This window comes from Drosophila suzukii, chromosome 2R (assembly GCF_043229965.1).
Source record: "Drosophila suzukii chromosome 2R, CBGP_Dsuzu_IsoJpt1.0, whole genome shotgun sequence".
In the NCBI taxonomy this organism is placed as follows: Eukaryota; Metazoa; Arthropoda; class Insecta; order Diptera; family Drosophilidae; genus Drosophila; species Drosophila suzukii.
In genome coordinates, this window is record NC_092081.1 from 2,785,950 (window position 1) to 2,806,291 (window position 20,342).

The window sequence follows — 20,342 nt, forward strand, 5'->3', positions numbered from 1 at the left end:
ATAATCTCCCCTAATCCCATTTAGAAGATCACTGAAGCGTGATCAGCCCAAACAGGCGGACAAAATTAATAGTAGGTGGAGATCGTGCTGTGGAAAACTGCATCCAGCATCCGAAACGAAAATGCAGCGAACCCAAAACTCGCATGCATTTGTTAAATATAACCCAAAGCCCTCGGAGGGGGGAGAAAATCTTCACGTTGCACTCGGTTGCATCGGATGCAGGCTGCTCTGGCTGTTCGCCTGTTCAAAGGTCACACTCGGATGCACAGCGAAAATAGAAGATGGCATGTGTGGGGATTAGCGTGGGAAAACCCGATGGTGCGCAGATAATCATGTAATTTGAAGAAAAAACCAGAAGATGCAAATGTGTAGCAATTCAACAGGCGAACATAGTTAGGGGGAATCCTACATTTAGGGAAACAACATGCGGTCAGTGCAGCATCACATGTTCTACGATCATCCCACGCATCCCCGAAAACACATGCGAAACTGTAGCATTTCAATAGGCTAACAGCAAACGAAGGGAGTCACCATTTTAGGGTCAACATATTTAGAGATTTGATAGGCTTCAAGACCCTACCTAAAATGCCTGGTAGCCTATTCTGATTTTTACAACCAAAACAAACAAAACTAACAAACATACATTCAAAGGGCTCCACGGGGGTCTCGGTTCTCTCCATAAATATGTCACTGCAATATTGGGGGAAAAACTGTAGCATTTCAACAGGGAATCATACTTGGCGAACGAATAGAAATCTACCAAAACCCCGAAAATCCCCTGGCAGGTAGCTGTAAATCTGGTTGTGTGTGCTCACTTTCACCACGCACTGTGCGCCTAGTGAATTTCAATTAGCTAAAAAAACAGCTAAACATTTTCCATTTATTTAAACAAATTGTAGGAAAGGGCCCGAGTGGCGTGGGCGTGGCCCATTGCGATCGTGTCTTTGCACTACTACAACAATAGCCCAAAATAGTGGCGGAACATTTTCCCAGGCAATGCAACGAGGCGTTGAAAATCTCCGACTTTTGAGTGGGCCACCTGCTCAACTTCTGTTCGCCTGGTGAACTGTTACACTTGGCTACACTTGTGGTTATTAGATGGGATGCTGCACAATCTTGGCGTGTCGCAACCCTAGGTCAACCAGTGGATTCGCTTCGGCGCATCTGCTCCCAAAATAATTATAATGGAAGTACAAACAAAAATGTGGAGAGCGGAACGCGATCATTAACACCTGCTGAGCCTCGTGGGCGCCTGCTACAGTCGTAGACCTTGGCTCCAAAAATTGCGCAAGGCTCACCACGATGAAAACCCCAAACGTCTTGGGACCCGAGACTTCTTCGCTGGAGCTCATCATTTGCTTTCTCATTTTTGCTGTTCACCTATTCGATTCCGAGACATTTGACTTTCGATTTTCTTTAAGAGACCTTCCTCGAGACCTCCCTCAAGATCTTGGGGACCCAATATAAGAATTGTCACTACTTGAACAGAAATAAATCATAATTTTTTGGAAAATTAGAAAATTTCATGTCTATTCACAGGCTCACAGAAATGCACAAAAGTAATTTTAAATCGTTTTTACACATAGCTTGTCTGCAACACAAGAGTATTTACGTCCCGCTTGCTCTAGCAGAAGGTGGAAAGGGCAAAGGGCTTGCCTATTCACTCTCTCTTCCCTTCTTCTCCATCTGTTGCTTTCCACCAGAGATTTGGGTGTGGTTTTTACCGTGTGTTTCTCTATGTTTTTATGACGTCCGCGGGCGGTTGGTCAGCACGATGATAAGTCTATAAATGTTGTATGTACTGATTCAAATCTTCAGAGAGCACTGGGCCTCCAGAAGGACCTCGGCAGAGGCTTCAAGCTTGCTTTGCTCCACAGCCGTGAGGGGGAGCTCAAACACATGGCTAATGCCACCCGATTGGACCAAACAGGGCAAGGATAGTACAACGTTGTCCTTGATGCCTTGTATACCCTTCATGTCCGTACCGACGGAGGCGATTTTGCCCCTGCCCCCGCACATCGCCTCCACGACATCCGCACAGGTGAGGGCAATGGCCCAGTTGGTGTAGCCTTTGGCCTTGCCCACGGCAATTCCGGACGTGGTGACCTGCTCGATGACCTCCCACCAATTCTCCGGGTCATCGCCGCAGGCCAGATCCTTGACAACGTCGGTGAGCCGGATGCCGCCAACGGAGACGCAGGACCACACTGGCACCGCACTGGTGCCGTGCTCCCCGATCACGTAACCCTGAACCTGAGATGGAGGCACCTGGAGGCGTCCGGCAATGAGGTTGCGGAACCGCACCGAGTCCAGATGACAGCCGGTTGTGAAGCAGCGATGCTTGGGTAGCTTGCCGATCCGTTGGACCGCGTAGGTCATTACATCAGCGGGATTCGAGATGACTATGAAGGTCGCTTTGGGGCTCAGTTGCACCAATTTGGGCACCGCCTCTTTAAGGATCTCGACGGTCTTGTGCATCGCGGCCAGTCGGGAGCGATCCTTGCCGGATGGCCGGGCTCCGGCCGTTATGATCACCAGATCCGAGTCCTTGGAGTGGGAACCATCGCCGCAAGGCACCACTCGAGCGTCGCCCAGGAAGGCGGATCCGTGCTGAAAGTCCAGGGCCTCCGCTTTGGCCAGCTCGTAGTTGATGTCCAGGACGACCAGATATTTGGTGAGATTGCGGAGCAGAAGCATGGCACAGACCGCCGTGCCCACCTGTCCTGCCCCAACAACACTGATCTTGGGAATCCGATTTCGCTTAAACTCCTTCATAGGCTTCATCAACTTGGAGAATGAGGATTTGGCGGGCTTCGTGGTGAGGTGCTTCTGGTGCCACCTGTTGGCCGTGGGAATTGGCATACTTATTCGATTCAGCAATCTCAACATCTTGGTCAAACTTTTTTAAAATTTAAAATTTTGAGGCCGAAACTGTAGGTACTAACCGAATAAAAATAAGCAAAGGGAATACTAAAACTAAGCCTACAAGACGGAACATTGTCATACTAAAATTCGGTTAATCAAATTGACCAAAAAAAGTTGCAATTGGCTTTATCTTTAAGCTCCGATTTCGATTAGGCTTTCCGCCATGTCAACGTATTTTGGGGTCCGGAATACGGGATATAGTTAAAGTAGTAGTACTTAAAAAAAACAACATTGCAAAACTATGTACATATATTAAATTATTTGACGTCTTCAAAAACAATAAACTTTTTAAAAAATGATGTTTTTAAAATAAATGTTTGATATCAGTAGTTAACGAAATAATATTTTAAAACATCCCGATGAAGGAGGATACGGAGGAGTCACGATAAAGAAGTAAAAAACGTTTTGAATGGATAAATTTTTAAGAAGGAAGAACGCTATGGTCGAGTATCTCGACTATCAGATACCCGTTACTCAGCTAAAGGGACCAAAGGGAAATGGAGATATGCAAGCAGCAAGGCGAGATTGAAGTGCGCCACCTACCCGATATCTCATTATATGGTTATGTGGGCGGTAGACAGATTTAAGCGTTATGGCCGTTAGAGTAGTTTCGATTTTTTTAAGTTTGTATGAGGTTTGTGGGCGCCTTGTACGCAGCGCAAGTTTGTTACGCGAATATGCCACGCCCACTCTAACGCCCACAAACCGCCTAAATCTGTTTCGTCCACAATTTTCATGCTAGATACAAAATTTTTACTGAAATGTTCATCATAACCTATCGATTGACCTAAAAAAAAGTTTGCCACGCCTACTTTAATGCCCACAAAACGGCTAAAAACTTCAAAAAATTGTAAATATGAACGCGGATATTTCGGGTAACGGGTATCTCATAGTCGAGGTACTCAACTATGCGTTCTGCCTTGTTTTTTTGCTGGATTGACTGGATTGAGCCAACCCCGTTTCAAACTTCTGACTAAAATCATTATACCCTCTGTAAGAGTGTATAAAATCATATCATATCACTGTGGACGGCAGTACACGTAGTGGCGAAGCGCGCAAGAGAGCGTGCGAAGACAACTACTATATATAGCCGCAGAATTAAAAATTTGCAATAATGGTCCGAAGAAGATTGCATACCAAGACTTTCGAAATATAGATTTGTTTAAAAGAAAAAGCGGTGAAAGTGTAAAAGTAAAAATTTAGAAAATTGGAGCTGCTGGATACTGTGGGGATAAAGCTATTTAGCTAGTTTTATTCTTACTGAGAATACGCGTCAAATGACACCTCAGTTGTTGAAATCCGATGTCCCGTTCAAAAGTAATTAAAAAAACAAGATTTTCTTCTTCTTCCCAAAATGAAAATGTTTGTCCCTTTGTTTGTGGGTTTGTATGCACCCCATCTTAGTTTTAGGGTTTTGGAAACCCTATGCGTGTATAAAGTAGCTTGAATTAGAAAACTGTTCTTCTACGACTTTTGGAAAAACTCGCTAGTTTAGCGGAAAATCAAAAAAAAAAGCCAGATTTAAAATGCTTATAGTATCTAAACAACTAATGCTATAGAAACGTTCTATATATCTCTGAAAAGATAATTTAATTTGCTAAATATTTCATACAGTAAAGTTGTCTGAATATAATAGATTTAGAGTTATGACAAAAAGTTATTTTTTAAAACCACTTTTTGACTATTTTCTCAAAATTGAGTCTAACGATTTCTTTTTAAATTTTTTAGCCCTTGAGATTCCTCAACTTTTGATATATAATACTTTTTAGCCTAAAAATTACCGTTTGGAAGATATTAAGCGATAATAAGTGCAACTCGTTTCCAAACAAGAAAAAAACCAATTTGATGAAAAATATTCTTATTCGATTTTTTCAAACGGAAAATCTGTTATGGTTTTAGGGTCCTTTACTTGCATGAAGCTAATCGAAATAGGAAATTTGATCTATTTGTTCTACCAGGTTTCTCTTGGAGTCTGAGATTCCAAACTTGTGCTATAAATTGTGCTATAATCATAAATTTAATATAGTTTATTTATTTTATCGAATGTAATATCATTTTTCGTCACAATTGTTGATATCAGAAATTTTTTTAAAGGCGCTTCCGCCACTACTTTTTACCTCGTTGAGAGATGTTTTTGTTTGATTTAATATATATGGCTATTTTCTGATTTACTGCTTACGCATCATTCAGCTAAAATTGGTCTAATAGCTTTACATTTTAATGTTTAATTTGAATACCATTGTTAGTGTTATGGGCGTTAGAGTGGACGTGTCAAATTTTTGGATTTGGATCAATCGATAGGATCGTCGCTCCGGACGTTTGCATATTTTTAAAATTGAAAAAAAAATGGGAAAAAAAGCGATTTTAATTTTGATAATTGGCTTCACTTTTCACTCTTCCCAAGCTCTATTTTGTGCACATAACCTTTATTTTTTCCGACTTTTAGTTTTCAAGATATCTTTAAAAAACTGTCGTATTCCCTGGGGACAAAAATAGAAGTGGGTTTTGCGGGAGTTCATTCAACTCCGGATTTTAGCGAAGACTAATGGAATATTTTCATGCGATTTTTTTAAATTGTGGTTCAATAATGAAGCTGTAAAATAGTTTTGGTTTTGCTCAAAAATGTTCAGCCGTTTTTTTAAGTTTGTAACATATTCGCTCGGGACATGTCGCTCGGGACATTTTTTCCGATTACAATCTTTATGTTGTTTCTGGTGTTCCATTTGACAAATATCATAAAAAAGCGTACTAAGTATTTTCATTTTATAAACAGAGGTATTTTTATAAACAAACTATTCATTTCAACAACATTTTTATTTAGAAAAATATATACATGTGTATGGAAGTCATTGTAATAATATAATTAAATTCAAGTAATTTGATCAATTTTTTTTCATCCGAATTAGCTGTCCTAGCAGCCTTTAATTCGTGGGCAATACAATAAAAATAGTGTAGTTTAGATATCCCATGAATATTCTTCATTTTGTTCCATTTTTCTTGTAAGTTATACTCTATGGTCTGCTCTTCAATGTTGTCGGAAGATAAAAAATAAATATTGACATTATCAATGTTATTCTTAGCATATTCATAAAATGAAAATGCGTCTGGTATAACGACTTTTCTGGACCTCGTTATTTGCCACCTTCTTTTTTGTTACTGCTCTAACTCCATCAACGGCTCCCTTTCCATAGGAACTTGCAAAAAAATTCCATTCAATTGAGGCGCATTTCAAATGATTTACAAAATCAAACAGGCTTGACATCATCCACTTAATTATAAACTAAGAACAGCAACCGTCAGAAAAAATATAAACTTTAGAAAAACATCCGTGCAATTTCTCAATCTTAGTTAGGATATTCATCAAAAAAATAAAAACGTCTTTTTATACCCGTTTATCGTAGAGTGAAAGGGTATACTAGATTCGTCGGAAAGTATGTAACAGGCAGAAGGAAGCGTTTCCGACCCCATAAAGTATATATATTCTTGATCAGGATCACTAGCCGAGTCGATCTAGCCATGTCCGTCTGTCCGTCTGTCTGTCCGTCCGGATGAACGCTGAGATCTCGGAAACTATGGGAGCTAGGCCATTGAGATTTGGCTTGCAGATTCCTGAGCTTCTTACGCAGCGCAAGTTTGTTTCAGCAATGTGCCACGCCCACTCATACGCCCACAAACCGCCCAAAACTGTGGCTCCTACAGTTTTGATGCTAGAATAAAAATTTTAACATAAGTGTATTCTTCTCATCAATACCTATCGAGTGACCCGAAAAAAAAATTAACACGCCCACTCTAACGCCCACAAACCGCCCAAACCTGTGACGGCCACAGTTTTCATGCTAGATAAAAAATTTTAACTGAAATGTATTAATCTCGTCAATACCTATCGATTGATCCAAAAATTTTGCCACGCCCACTCTAGCGCCCATAACGCTTAAATCTGTCTACCGCCGGTAGGTGGCGTATTTAAATCTCGATTTGCTGCTTGCATACCTCCATTTCCCTTTGGTCCCTTTAGCTGAGTAACGGGTATCTGATAGTCGAGGTACTCGACTATAGCGTTCTTCCTTGTTTATTATGTGTAAGCTTGTCGCTTATAACAGCAAAAGACTTTGTTGATCCTGCCAACCCAGCCACACACGTAAAAATATTTGCTTGGCGGTAGGTAAAATAGGCACTTTGGACCTCATTTTGATTTGTAAGTCTATAGTTTTCCGCAAAATCAATCTGAATGGCCAATTCAGTCTGTTTTAGGTTTGCTTTAATTTTTCGTAAGTACTCCTGTTGAACTCTTTTGACAAAAAAATGAATTTTAAAAAAAGGTAATTTAGTTTCCAAAGCAGATATTAGGCCGGGAAAAGGTTGCATTAATAGTGCACAAATTGACTTATCATTTTTTAACCAATGCTGCCAAGTTACTTCGTCTTCCATATTTTTCCAATATGCTAGAGGAATGAACTGATATTTTATATCTGTAATGCACTTCTTGCAAATGTTTGTCATGCAATTTTCATTAAAAATATTAAAGCAATTTGTCTATCAGTTGTACATGACGAGGTCGCAATCCAAAAAATGTGGATTTCCCTATTAATTCCATGTTGGTATTCTCATTTTTGAAAAGCTCGTACGCTTCAGACACTGTCATTAACAGAAAGCGTTTAGCTACTAGTTGCCCTTCAGAAAACATTGTATCCTTCTTTTCCGAGGACCTCACACTGATGTCATCCATCGTATAAAACTCTTTGACGGCCTGAGCTACCTTTTCATTAATTCATTTTTCATTATTTTCTTCTCTTTCCATGTGCCCGACATATTTCTTACGTAATGCTTTTATCAACATATGTTTTCGTTCCAAATCTGCAGACAAAGCATTCTCTAATTATACCCGTTACTCGTAGAGTAAAAGGGTATACTAGATTCGTCGGAAAGTATGTAACAGGCAGAAGGAAGCGTTTCCGACCCCACAAAGTATATATATTCTTGATCAGGATCACTAGCCGAGTCGATCTAGCCATGTCCGTCTGTCCGTCTGTCCGTCTGTCTGTCCGTCCGGATGAACGCTGAGATCTCGGAAACTATGGGAGCTAGGCTATTGAGAACCGCCCAAAACTGTGGCTCCTACAGTTTTGATGCTAGAATAAAAATTTTAACTGAAATGTATTGTTCTCATCAATACCTATTGATTGACCCAAAGTTTGCCACGCCCACTTTAACGCCCACAAACCGCGAAAACCTGTGACGCCCACAATTTTCATGCTAGATAAAATCGATTGATCCAAAAAAAAATTTGCCACGCCCACTCTAACGCCCATAACGCTTAAATCTGTATACCGCCGGTAGGTGGCGCATTTTAATCTCGCTTTGCTGCTTGCATATCTCCATATAGCTGAGTAACGGGTATCTGATAGTCGAGGTACTCGACTATAGCGTTCTTCCTTGTTTTTTATTGCTTTTCCAAAAGTTTGTTTGCATGAGTAAGGCAAGATTTCATTTTTTTTTTGCACATTTTAATTCTTTTACTTTTTTTCTAAGTTTTCTTTTTCTTGTTCGCTCATATCTCTTTCTTTCTTCGATTATTTTATCATCTCCTTCAGCCATTTTTTATCTCTTGCCTAGCATTCCGATTTCATTCATATTTCTTAAGTTTAAATGTTTTAAATTTGACTTTATCCTCTATTAATTTGTCTCTCCAACGTTTGCAGCCATCCCTATTCTTTTCGCCATTCATCTATATTTATATAAAACAAAAAATAAAAGAATTAAACTCATAAAAAAACTTTTTTTTTGCGAAAACTTACGATTTTGCTCGTAACCAACATTGTTGATTTTTAACATTTACAGTTTTTTTTTAAACAGTGTTTTCCAGGGTTTGTTTGTCGGGATAATACCTGTTTAAGTATAAGTTTTGATGTTCTTACAGTGAGAGATTTTGACGTACTGATAAGAGCCTTATGAATCGGACCAAAAGCGCGGATTTTGGTTTCGAATTTACTTTGCGGTGAATTGGATCAACACTGTATTTATTCTCAGTTTGGAGATAATTTTTTTTTGACCATAATGCGGGATGATGAAAAATTCCTCGAGAGCTGCATTACATTGGACTACTTGTCTTTCGTGATTGTCGGCTTTCTGAAGTTCATTTCTGTAATGTCTAAAAAGAAAAAGCTTACCAGTTTAGTTCGGCCAAGCGAAAGTGATCAGGAGCAGTATGCTGTGAAAAGCTACCTTAAACGTAGCAAAATTTTCACAATGGGCTTTGATGGTCTGCTCACCACCATGTATTTTGCGCACGTCCTGATTCCCCTAGTCATATACTACTTTCAGAGATGGGTGCTCAAATTGCCAGATGTTAAGCATCCACTTCCGTTTTTCGACTTGGCTCCTTGGGATTATAGCGGCTATATGTTTTATCCTACCTACTTTCTTCAATCGATCGCTGCCTACACGGTTACTTGCGGAGCCATATCCAATGACATCATGATCTTTGCCGTAGTGTTTCAGGTCCTGTTTCAGGTCCTACGACAGACTGGCTAGGGTTCTCAGGGAGTTCAAGGTAAGGAACCAAAACGAAACTGAAGGAGCTGAGGAGGATTTAAAAGCATTGCGGTCTTTGATTGTCAACCACATCAATATACTTCGGTTGGTAAAAAAATTAAATGCCTAACTTTTCAACTTAAGAACTAAACGATTACCGTTTTGAATTTTCTTTAGACTCACCGACGTGGTGAATGACGTCTTCGGAGTTCCTTTGTTATTGAACTTTATGGCCTCTTCACTGCTTGTCTGCCTAGTGGGGTTTCAAATAACCATCGATTACAGCCCGGAGTATTTTGGCAAACAAGTTCTACTCCTGGCTTCGGCATTGGTGGAGGTATATCTCCTCTGCTCCTTCAGCCAGATGCTGATCGATGCGGTCTGTTAAGTATAAACCAGTGGAAAGTCTACCTATTTAACCAGGTAATTTCAGAGCAAGAACATCAGCTGGGCGGCTTACGAGATGAATTGGATCGAGGCCTACATGCGATGCCGAAAAATGTTAATTTTCCTGTCTTTGCGGGCCCAGAAGCCAGTATGCCTTAAAGCTACCGTAGTCTTGGACTTATCCATTGAGACCATGAGCATCGTAAGTATTACAGGTTGACAAGGGTTCTTCATTGATTGTGTTAGTTTCGTTTTTCAGTTTCTGGGCATGTCATATAAATTCTTCTGCGCTCTTCGAACTATGTATCAGTAAATGTCAGGCGCGGAAAAAGGAGGATAGATTTTTAAAAGCTGAAAAATAAACTTTCTTATGTATTTTTTTTTTTGTAAAAAGTGGACAATGGTGTGAGGACACACTGTTCACTTAAAAAAAACGAAATTAGGCCTGGTTTTGGCTTTTAAGTGCCTACACAGAGAGAATTCTGACGTTTTGATCTGAGTTGGAAATGTTCTTAAAATGAGAACGACATTTTTTGAGCTCAAAATGTTCTCTTTGTGATTGAATCAAGTTGAGCTTGTATTTAAAATTGTTCTCAAAACAAGAACGAAATGTTATACATATATCACGGGGTTCTTAAATCAAATTCAATTTCTTCTCAGAAACCTAATAATCCCAAAATGTTCTTAAAGGAAGAACGGAAAGGACTAAAAATAGAACGAAAAGTGAGTTTCATTTCGACTTGAAATGGTGTGTTGCGGATTTTTTATAACGCGTTAGTATCTTTCGGTTAACACTCAGCACGCGTTAGACCCTTCTTCTTTGCTCTTCTTCTTCTGAACCATTCGGCTGGCACATTTCATCTGCGCTTCGATTTGTTTGTGCCGTATATATTGGAAAAAGTTTAATGTGATGGAAAGTGACAAGTAGTTATTAAGAAAATTCTATGCATAGATTTTACTGCAAAGAAAAGAAAAAAGAGATGTAAAAGCGTATTTTATTTTAAAGCCCTAAGTACTAAGGAATTTATACTAACCTTCATGGAATTTTCTTGCTGACTCCATTTCAATATCCTTCAGGAACTTTAACAACTGCTCATCACTTTCACTATCCATCACTTTAAACTTTAAGCAATATATACGGCACAAACAAATCGAAACGCTGATGAAATGTGCCAACCGAATGGTTCAGGGGTTGTACTGGAATGTTGTCTATCTCAGACTTGCGCTTTTTCAGTTCCTGCTTTTCCTGCAGATTGTTAACACAGCTTATTTCAATAACGCTACTATTAGTCGAATCTTGAATCGAAGGCACATGAACATGTAAGTTTGAATGTTTGCAGCTCCTCGCAGTCGGTTTTAATACGAAGTGCAGCAACTTAAAGTAAGAGCAATTTTTGACATCTGAGGAGAAAATTAAAATTAGTATGGTATTTAACATTTTATGTTTTAAAATTAATTTAAATTTAATTGAAAAAGCTTACCGACATACGCACCATCCCTTACATCGGGAAATAAGCTGATATAATATGGATTTTTAAGATTTTCATCGAAAAATGCAGTTAGTTTTTCAATGGTTTTATTTCACTTCCTTGGGAATCGTTTATCGAAGTCAATACCTATCTAAAAATGTATAAAAATAAAATAAAATAAGCATGATATCTATAAAGGCTTAAAGTACACAGAAAACGGACAAAACAAAAGGCTAACATTAAAAAAATATGCTTACAAAGTTACAGGCGCTCGCTTGCTTAAAAATTGAAAAAGTAGAAATTATATCATTTAGATTATTTGAGTTTTTGTTTCCGAATTTTGCGCGAAAGTCATAAGTTTCTTCCCAAAGTTCGACACATTCAGGCTCCGATCCATTCAAAAATTTTAGTTTTGCGACTAATTCGATTTCACTTTAATTTTCTGACTCGGAATGAATGAAATAAAGAAAATCTTTTTCGATTCAAGTTGTGAATTTTATTGTATAGTAAATGCCCCGCGTTTTGGCGACCGCATGCTTTTCTGCTTAGAAAATATAATGCTTTTTCTTCAGTCGGAAATATTACACCGACGTGGTCCGCCAGTCTCTCAATTTCGTGAACATTTGGTGCCTTGTATTTTTTTAGAGATCCTTCATAAAAGCTTTCGGCAATAATCGTTAATATCTTGCTTCTGCTATGATTGGTAAGGTTTTTCGATTTGTAAAATTCTTTCAATATTTTAGCTCCAATGTCGGACGACTGAAGTATAGACAGGACGTACTACTTAAAGCAAAACAAAAATAAAAAATAAGAGCAAATTAACATGAACATATTAAAAAAGGTTAAGGTCCCATAAATTTATAACCTTATGGCAATTTTAAACACTATGCTGACAATACCGTATTGGAACAGGCCGGAACAGGAGTCGATGCTGCAGGTTTTTCATCATCCTAAAAAAAAGAAAATTAATTTACATAATTAAATAGTGCATTCCTAATACTTACAATATCTTCTTTCTCGGCCCGAATCCCGCACTGCTCTCTTTTTGGGAATATATGCAGCAAGTCGAGCCTTTGGAAAGTGGCCAATATTTACATTTGTATGCGCAAAAACACTGTAAATGTTTATACATACGAATATGTGCAAGTGAAACTAACTAAATTTTCGATAAATCAAGACACACATAGTCATACACACTTACCCTGCAAGCATTTTCTATCGCGGAAGGCACTATTTAGTGATTTCTTGAAGATGTAAACGATCGTCCAGAAGTGACTACGGCGATACTTTTAGAAGTTACTTCGGCGATATCGCATTCGGATCGCGTAAGTGACTCCCGTCGGGAATTAATGTGACACTTCGGCGACACTTCTCGAAGTCACTTCTGCGTTACTTCTGGAAGTGTCGCCAAAGTCACTTCTGGAAGTGTCGCCGAGAAGTGGCACATTTCTTCCCGACGGGAGTCACTTCCGCGATCCGAATGCGATATCGCCGAAGTAACTTCTAAAAGTGTCGCCGTAGTCACTTCTGGAAGTCACTCCGAAGTGACTTTACATTTGCTTGTAGAAGATATCTAGAAGAGTCTTTCCCAATTGGAAAAACCTTAATAAAAACATATTTTTTTATACTTTTAAAATTTTGCATTTATTTTGTTATTAAGGTCCAGCTCCGTCGACATAAGAAATTTATTAATAACCATTTCTAAAAGAAGCAGAAACAAAAAATGTTTTTTGTTCAGTCAGAGTAAAAGCAATGAAATATGTTGAGAATCGTTGGATGCTGGGTTTCTTCGCAGTTAAACGCCAAGTAATGTCCACAGCCAGTCCGTAAATAGTTTTAAATAATCGTACAGCTCACGATAAGCACGTAATTTCGCACCTTTTGTTGAGGGGAACATTTAAGTATGTTAAGCAATTAAAAACATTTAGAAAAAAACAAAGCAATATTTCTAAAACGCACAAATTTGATACAAAACCGCACTGTCCACAGACAAATCGAGCAACGTGTTTTTTTCCACAAATTTTTTTTTTTGTAAAATGTGTACTATCGTCTTTCTATCGCCCAGAAGTGACTAATACCCCCTGCTGTCCGTTCGAAACGGTTGGGATTTTTGACAAATGCGAAACTTCGATTCCCACAGGGCAAATCCACCATCTACCATCCGAGAACAGCTGTCATATCAGCTGTGGCTAATAAAAACACAAGAAAAAACTGTTGAAGTGGATTTTGTCGGACCAAAATGAACAATTTACCAACTATTTCGGCTGTTGTACAACAGCAAAATCTGAAGTTGAATCAGCTTTATTGGAAGCCAATTCAGAGGAGTGAAATGACGACGAATTGGATCTGTATGAAAGTTTTTTTTCTGCTCTTAAATTCTATTAAATACTATTAAAGAATGCGATTTATATTTTCTTAACAGCTCCAACAAATCCGGTTGGAATTTTGCATGGCTGTCTGCCATTCTCGACAATATTTCTGTTTGCGCTCTCTGCTCTCCCAGTCTTTCTCGAGCTATCTCCACAAGCTCCGACTTGTGGTCCACCTTTGCACGTTAAGCAGGGGGCGCAGTGCTGCCTGAGCGTTGACTGCCGCTGCAGGTAGAGGCCTCCCTGTCATCTGGGTCTACATCCAAGAACTCCACAAAGTATTTCCTAGTATCTGCAATAAACAAATTTTTTTAGATCATTTTAAACCAAAAATATAAGTGTGGGGACATACTCTTATTCTCCACGGTGTTCTGCTCGATGCGGTATGCGCCTAGAAACGAGTGGAGCAACTCATAATGCTGTCACGCGGAAGGAGCGCCACCGCTTGGCCCCAGTTAAATTTTTTTCTGCCTGCAAGAAATAATATCGTTGAGTGGATTTCCAATTTGTTGTTGCGCGCATATAAGTTACCTGCACTTTTTGGTCAGGTTCTCTATTTTTGTCCGGACGTCCTTGTAGGACACATGAAACCCAGCTTCCATTAAGGTCTGGGCCATCTTCATGTATACATACATGGATATTTTTTCGGGCTCCCCGCAACTGCTCGATGTTCTCCTGCTAAATATCGATCAGCAGTAGCTCCATCTGCACAGTCCACCTCAGCTTGCCACCGGCGGATCGCGTATTATCGACTCTTAAATTAAAAACAATGAATTAATACAAATATAAATAGCATTTACGTTCATACTTATTGCTTCGGCGCCTTCCATTTTCAAAAGTTTCCCGTCGTCATTGTTTATGTTTTTGTAGTAAATGTTTCACTTTCCACTTTCAAGAAGAAGAGTTCAGAGTTGCACAGAAAAATCATCGCCTAACTGTCGCATAAAATAGTCCGTCAAATTTGGAAAGGGAAAATTTTCGGAACGGCAAAACCTTATTGAGCATCCGTTCAACGGATGGTAGATGGTGGGTAGATCTCTGTGAGAAGACGCTATTACTATCGCATAAAAGAGTCCGTCAAATTTGGATGGGAAACTAACTGGAAAATTTTCGGAACGGCAGAACCCTATGGACCATCCGTTCAACGATTGGTAGATGGTGGATGGATCTCTGTGGGAAGACGCTGTAACTGGGAAATTTTCGAAACGGAAAAACCCTATGGACCATCCGTTCAACGGATGGTAAATGGTGGATTGATCTCTGTAAGAAGACGCTTTAAAAAGCTAAATTTAAAAAGCTAAAGTAACAGGAAAAAATTTCGGAAAAAAGTACCTGAAACATTTTATAGTTTCAGATACAGTTGCTGCATTTTGCGCTACGGTGCATATTGACACACACCCAAAAATGGACGTTTTTATATTTTAGAAGTCTAAATAGTATTTCAAAAGTCAATGTGGTATTTTGGGTGTCGCGGCTAACGGTTTTAAAGTCGGCCTTCAATACATTTTCCTGACAAAGTCATTTATTAATATAGCCCTATATACTCGGCTTTTATGATTATTTTTATTCGTTTATGTCGCACACACATTTATTTTTCATATCTTTTTTTATAGTTGTAGATGGCGTGTTAGGTTTAGTTAACACTTAACAGAGCCCTGTTCAGCAGACCAGCAGCTGTGCATACGCCAAGTATTTACCAACTGGGCACTGTTCATTTGTTTCTTTTCATTTTAAATTCGCCAGTCGGTGCCCTCCAAAAATTATACTTCTTATATAACGAATTTGGTTCCTTTAAACCTTCTTTTAGTTTTTTTTTTTGCCAAATTCCGAAAATGGAAATCTAAGTAAATAAAGCGTTTTTGGCTAGCATCTCTGGCAATATTTTTTGGCTACTTCTAGCTTTTTTTTGAGCTAGCTAACTTTTTTTGAGACCCGTAGATTGGGCAACTCTGGGGTAAAGGCAAAATCATGGTCTCCGTTTAAGGTCACACTGCTGACGTCACATTGATTTTTCACTTTGCTGCGATCGAATTCAATTTTATTTCCGTGGAGTTTTAGCTCTTGTTTTCTAGAACCACGTGTTGTCCTATGCACGCTCACTTGCCCATTTTCCAGGGTAATTGAGTGCTATTTTTGAGGACATATAAAAACCCCGTTGGCAATCTTACCAAATGTTCAACTATCTTCTTGGTTTTGCATTTCATTTAAATTGTCAAACAATCACGTTAGGATATTTTTCTCCATTTCAATCAAACTGGTGTTGTCCTATGCACGCTCACTTGCCCACGTTTCAGGGTAATTGAGTGCTATTTTAAAGGACACATAGAAATCCCATCGACAATCTTACCAAATGCCCAACTATCACCTTGGTTTTGCATTTCACTTAAATTGTCAAACAATTACGTGAAGATCTTTTTCTCCATTTCAAAAAAAAACGGTGTTGTCCTATGCACGCTCACTTGCCCATTTTTCAGGGTAATTGAGTGCTATTTTTAAGGACATACAAAAATCCCATCGACAATCATACCAAATGCTTTGCTGATTTTTGGCTTTGCATTAATTTATATTGTTGAACAAATATGTATGAACTATTTTGAGCTCTGGGCCTTGAAACCACATTTAAACAGTGGCAGGGAAATACAATACACATAGCTACTGTTATGCAAGAAACGCCATAAAAATTTGGTAGTATTTAATAACGTGTTATCTCCCATCTCCGGATAAAATCTCAGCGTTATGAGGTACTTGCCACAGCTTTAGAATTCAGAGCCTTTGGGGGTACACATGGCATTTGTAATAAATGAAATAAAAATTTATAGGAATATATCTGTATAGAGATTCCGTTATTGGCTTGAAGTTTAAAACCACCAAAATATTTCATACAAAGTGTGACATTCTCTTGATCCTAAAGTTGATTACTTTTAAGTATAATTTACCCTTACTTTTTAAGTTAATCATTCTTTAAAAAAAATGGCCAAAATAAGAAATTGTAAATAGTTTGTTTGATGAAAATTTATTTTCTTTGAAATGGTGTTAGGACTAGTTACATATTTGGACTACTTAAGTGCCTTGGACGCCTCAATGAGCCGCTGAAGATCGTCGTTCTTGGTCAGGGCGTTCTGGACGGCCTTCAGCACCTGGGAGTTCATGGCCTGGGTTTGTTCTGGACTGAGTGCCAGGTTACTCAGCCGCTTGGCCAGTTCCGCCAGTTTCGGCTGCCGCTCCAGGAAGCGTTCAACGACCTGGGGCGGAATGTTGGCCACCTTGGCGAGCTGCTGGATGTGTGGAGGCAAGGCAGAGTATTTGAACTCCGCATCCTCCGGCAGCCTGGGAGTGTTGAGGTGCGGTTTGGGTGCTGGTGTGCTGCTGCTGGGCATTTGAATCGGCTTAATGGTGGGCAACGCAACAGGGCGCAGGGGAATGGGGTAGTGATACGGCAGCGGTTGCCTGACAAGGATGGGACGCAATGGTTTCATGCTCGCAGGAGGAGCCACAAAAACGGGCTGGAACGACCCAGATGGCTGAGCCGGGACCTGAGGAGTCGCAGAAGTGGTGACCTGACCTGACCACGGAATGTACTGATCCATAAAGTCACCGAGGCGCTGCATGAGGCTTAGCTCAGGGCTGGGCGCTATGGTTGTAGGCTTTTCCTGGGGCATATCGTAATAACTGGCATTGTCCATGGTGTTTTCATCGTCGTCGTCGTCGTCAGCCTTCTCCGTCGCCTCCGCCACATTCTCCTCCACCTGCTCGATGTTCAATGTGTCCAGATATTGTTTCATCAGCGCTAGTCCCTCATCAGAACCGGCCAGGGTGCGTACATAGTCGATGGTTTCCCTGACATTATCAGTGCCAATCATTTCGCCCAGCTCCTCAATGCTCGGCAGGCTTTTCAGGCCCAACTTTTTGTGTGCTATGTCCACAAGATCAGCGGGATAGTCCGAACTTGGAGCAGCTGTGGTTGTGGTTGTCGTGGTCGTGGGTAAGTTGGGTTTAATCAGCTTGTAAACCGGCATGTTGTAGTACAGGGCGTTTTGCAGCTTTGAGTCCAACCTGGGCGGAAATTTTCTATTGATGTCCACTATGATAGCACTGTCCTGCCCGTAGAAAAGAGGTCGCATCGCAACTCTAGCCTGGATACACTGCATCATGGCCAAGGACCAGAGAAAACGCATAAACACACCAATCATTCCGTTCACTTCAAATGTTTAAGGACAACTAACCACGGCAGCTCAAAAACCTTTCGAAAAAGACTTTGATCTCGGGAAAAAATCTCAACCACCATCTGGGTTTTCTGTGAATTCTTGGGAACGTGCTGGCAAGCCTACCTGCTGGGGCATTGAAAACTCGCTTTTCCATTGAATTTCCCACCCACACGAAGAGCAGGAATGTGAATACCCTTGGCTACCTGGATTTTGTTGACAAAAGAAATGGTTTTACAAGAGGGTTTCATATTTCTCAGGCGAACGAGAACGGTAAATCAAAGAGAGCAGAAGGAGACCTAGACAAACAAGATTAACAGAGGTTCCAAAATCCAAAGGAAACTGCAATGTATTTCAACAAACTAACACGTTTTTATTATCGTAATTAAACCTTAAATTGGAACACTTGATGGCAACGCGTGTAGTACAAATTGTAGCCACCAAATCCAGTCACATTTCTTAGAAACTAGGAGGAATTTTAAATTCGCAAGCGCTGCCCGTAGGATGCATTTGAGGATAGGTTGTATTTACACGGGGTTTACATACATGAATTTTGCAGCAGAAAACAAATTGCAAACAACTGAGGGCGACACCATGTAAATGGGAGGTGGCTTTTGGGGAATAGGGGGAACGGGAATTTCGCACTCCTCTGGGCAGCCACTTGTCTATCAACACTTGGACACGCCCACCAAGGCGGGTCGTATGCAGCGCTCATGAAGTTTGTAGCCCAGCTTGGTGACCTCCACCACGGTGTTGGCCTCGACGGTCTTGTCCTCCTTCTGGAACAGAGCCTCGTGCTGGTTGGGGTCGAACTTCTGATTGATGGGGTCCAGCGGTTCCAGACCATGTCGCTTGAACACTTGCAGCAGCGAGGCGCGTGTCATGGTTAGGCCCTCGTACAGGTTCTTCAAATCAGCGTTTCCGCTGAGCTGTAAAAATATTTTTTATTAAGATTATTTTTGAACACGTTATAAAATCGATCAATACCTAACATTTACGAAATTCAGTTACATTATGTGTAAATACTGCATTTGATTAGAATATTATATTATAACCCTATTACCGCAATCGACGTCGAATATTTTAAATTGTTTAGAGAAACTAAATTGTAATCGTTATTAGAAAATTGTGTAAAATCATTATTTTAAAATCTAAAGATTATAGTTTTAACTTAGAGGTCTCCATTTGTATGGTACCTTTAATTAAAGTCTAATATAGGAAATAATTGACTGAAAGATGGGACTTCACATAGAAGAACGCATTATTAATTTTAAATATCTGTAAGATGTGATAAAGACAAAAGGGAGTTTAACCTGCACAAGTCCCAGAAAAAAAAGAATACAGAATAAAAATTCGTATTGGAATCTTTGAGTAGATCTCAACCACGCACATGTACTCCTTCTTAAGACAATGAAATCATTGCGAAAGTAGCCCCATAGATGAACGAATTGTACCTTATCCTTGGGCACCGCCTGCGTGGCATGTCCCAGGGTGTCCGCCACCTCGAGCAGGTCCTTGCAAAAGCTCTGGATGCCGAAGATCTTGGCGTCGCTGATCTGCTTGTTCAGTCGGTTGCGCATGTTTTCGCTGTCGGCGAGGGATCGCTTGTACTTGTCGAGGAGCTCGGCGTTTTGTTCTTTGGCGGCGGCCAGCTCCTTGGTGAGCTTCTCCACTTCTGGCGGGGTTGCGGGCGTCTTCTGCTCCGCCGCTCCTGCCGCCGCCTCCTCGGGCTGCTTTTCTGTGCTGTACAGGCGCTGGTGGGACAGACGAAGGGCGCTGTGGAAGGGGGCATGTTAGAATTACGTGCAGTTGCCGACAAGCGTGCGCCCTCATTACGTCACAGAAAAGAGGAAGCAATGGCACCGGACTTACCTCACGTTCTGGGCCGTGACCGATGACCTCAGCTGGACGAGACGCCGGCCAAACATCTGCAGGGGTAATGCTGCCTTCGCTGCCATTGTGGTTCGCTTTTTTTTACGTTTATTAAACTTATTCGCTTTTGACGTAAAATCGTCGGCTGTAGAGCTGGAACCACAATCGATGTTTTTCGATACTATCGATGCTGACAGAAATTAGAGACGGCAGTCGTCGATTATTTGTACTTAACGAAGTTGCGCGTAAATCCGAATTCAAAAATGTTTATGATAATTTCTCTCGATGTTTATATTGATTTATTAAGGCAGAAAATAAATAACTGAAATGAGAAGAAACTAGGTAATTATACAAATAACCGAGTATTATCAGTGCTTTAAATTACTGTAAAATAGTTGGCAACAATGGAAATCATACAATGGGTGTGTCAAGTGTAAAATATATGTAAATTCATATGATGTCATAAGAAAATGTAAAACCTAATATTGGTTTAAAAGAACAAGTCTCTTTTTTGTTAGTGAGAAATATTAAAAATTACCGATCTAAACACTGCTTAAATTTAGATGAATTAAATTACTTCTTAGCTG

The 20,342-nt window shown here is 40.0% G+C and overlaps 4 protein-coding genes across 4 annotated transcripts; 1 reads left to right on the forward strand and 3 right to left on the reverse strand.

Annotated features, from left to right (window-relative positions):
• Positions 1-1,510: 1,510 nt before the first annotated feature.
• Positions 1,511-2,975, reverse strand: LOC108019670 (L-lactate dehydrogenase B chain). Its single transcript, XM_017087560.4, has one exon. It carries the CDS (start codon positions 2,887-2,889, stop codon positions 1,807-1,809), a length of 1,083 nt encoding a protein of 360 aa, XP_016943049.3. The 5' UTR covers positions 2,890-2,975; the 3' UTR covers positions 1,511-1,806.
• A 447-nt stretch (positions 2,976-3,422) lies between these two features.
• On the forward strand, positions 3,423-10,156 carry LOC108019558 (Odorant receptor 67a). The gene is given in 7 exon segments (XM_070994598.1): positions 3,423-3,498; positions 8,868-8,963; positions 8,966-9,435; positions 9,437-9,561; positions 9,634-9,835; positions 9,890-10,045; positions 10,103-10,156. Coding segments are annotated over 7 exon segments (1,179 nt in total).
• Positions 10,157-16,675: 6,519 nt separating this feature from the next.
• On the reverse strand, positions 16,676-18,089 carry link. The gene has a single exon (XM_017087396.4). It carries the CDS (start codon positions 17,869-17,871, stop codon positions 16,738-16,740), a length of 1,134 nt encoding a protein of 377 aa, XP_016942885.3. The 5' UTR covers positions 17,872-18,089; the 3' UTR covers positions 16,676-16,737.
• A 146-nt stretch (positions 18,090-18,235) lies between these two features.
• Positions 18,236-19,928, reverse strand: Roe1 (grpE protein homolog, mitochondrial Roe1). The gene is made up of 3 exons (XM_017087508.4): positions 19,756-19,928; positions 19,338-19,659; positions 18,236-18,812 (listed from the first exon to the last, which is right to left on the reverse strand). The coding sequence occupies exons 1-3, from the start codon at positions 19,839-19,841 to the stop codon at positions 18,552-18,554; spliced, it is 669 nt and encodes a 222-aa protein (XP_016942997.3). The 5' UTR covers positions 19,842-19,928; the 3' UTR covers positions 18,236-18,551.
• Between the last annotated feature and the right edge of the window lie 414 nt (positions 19,929-20,342).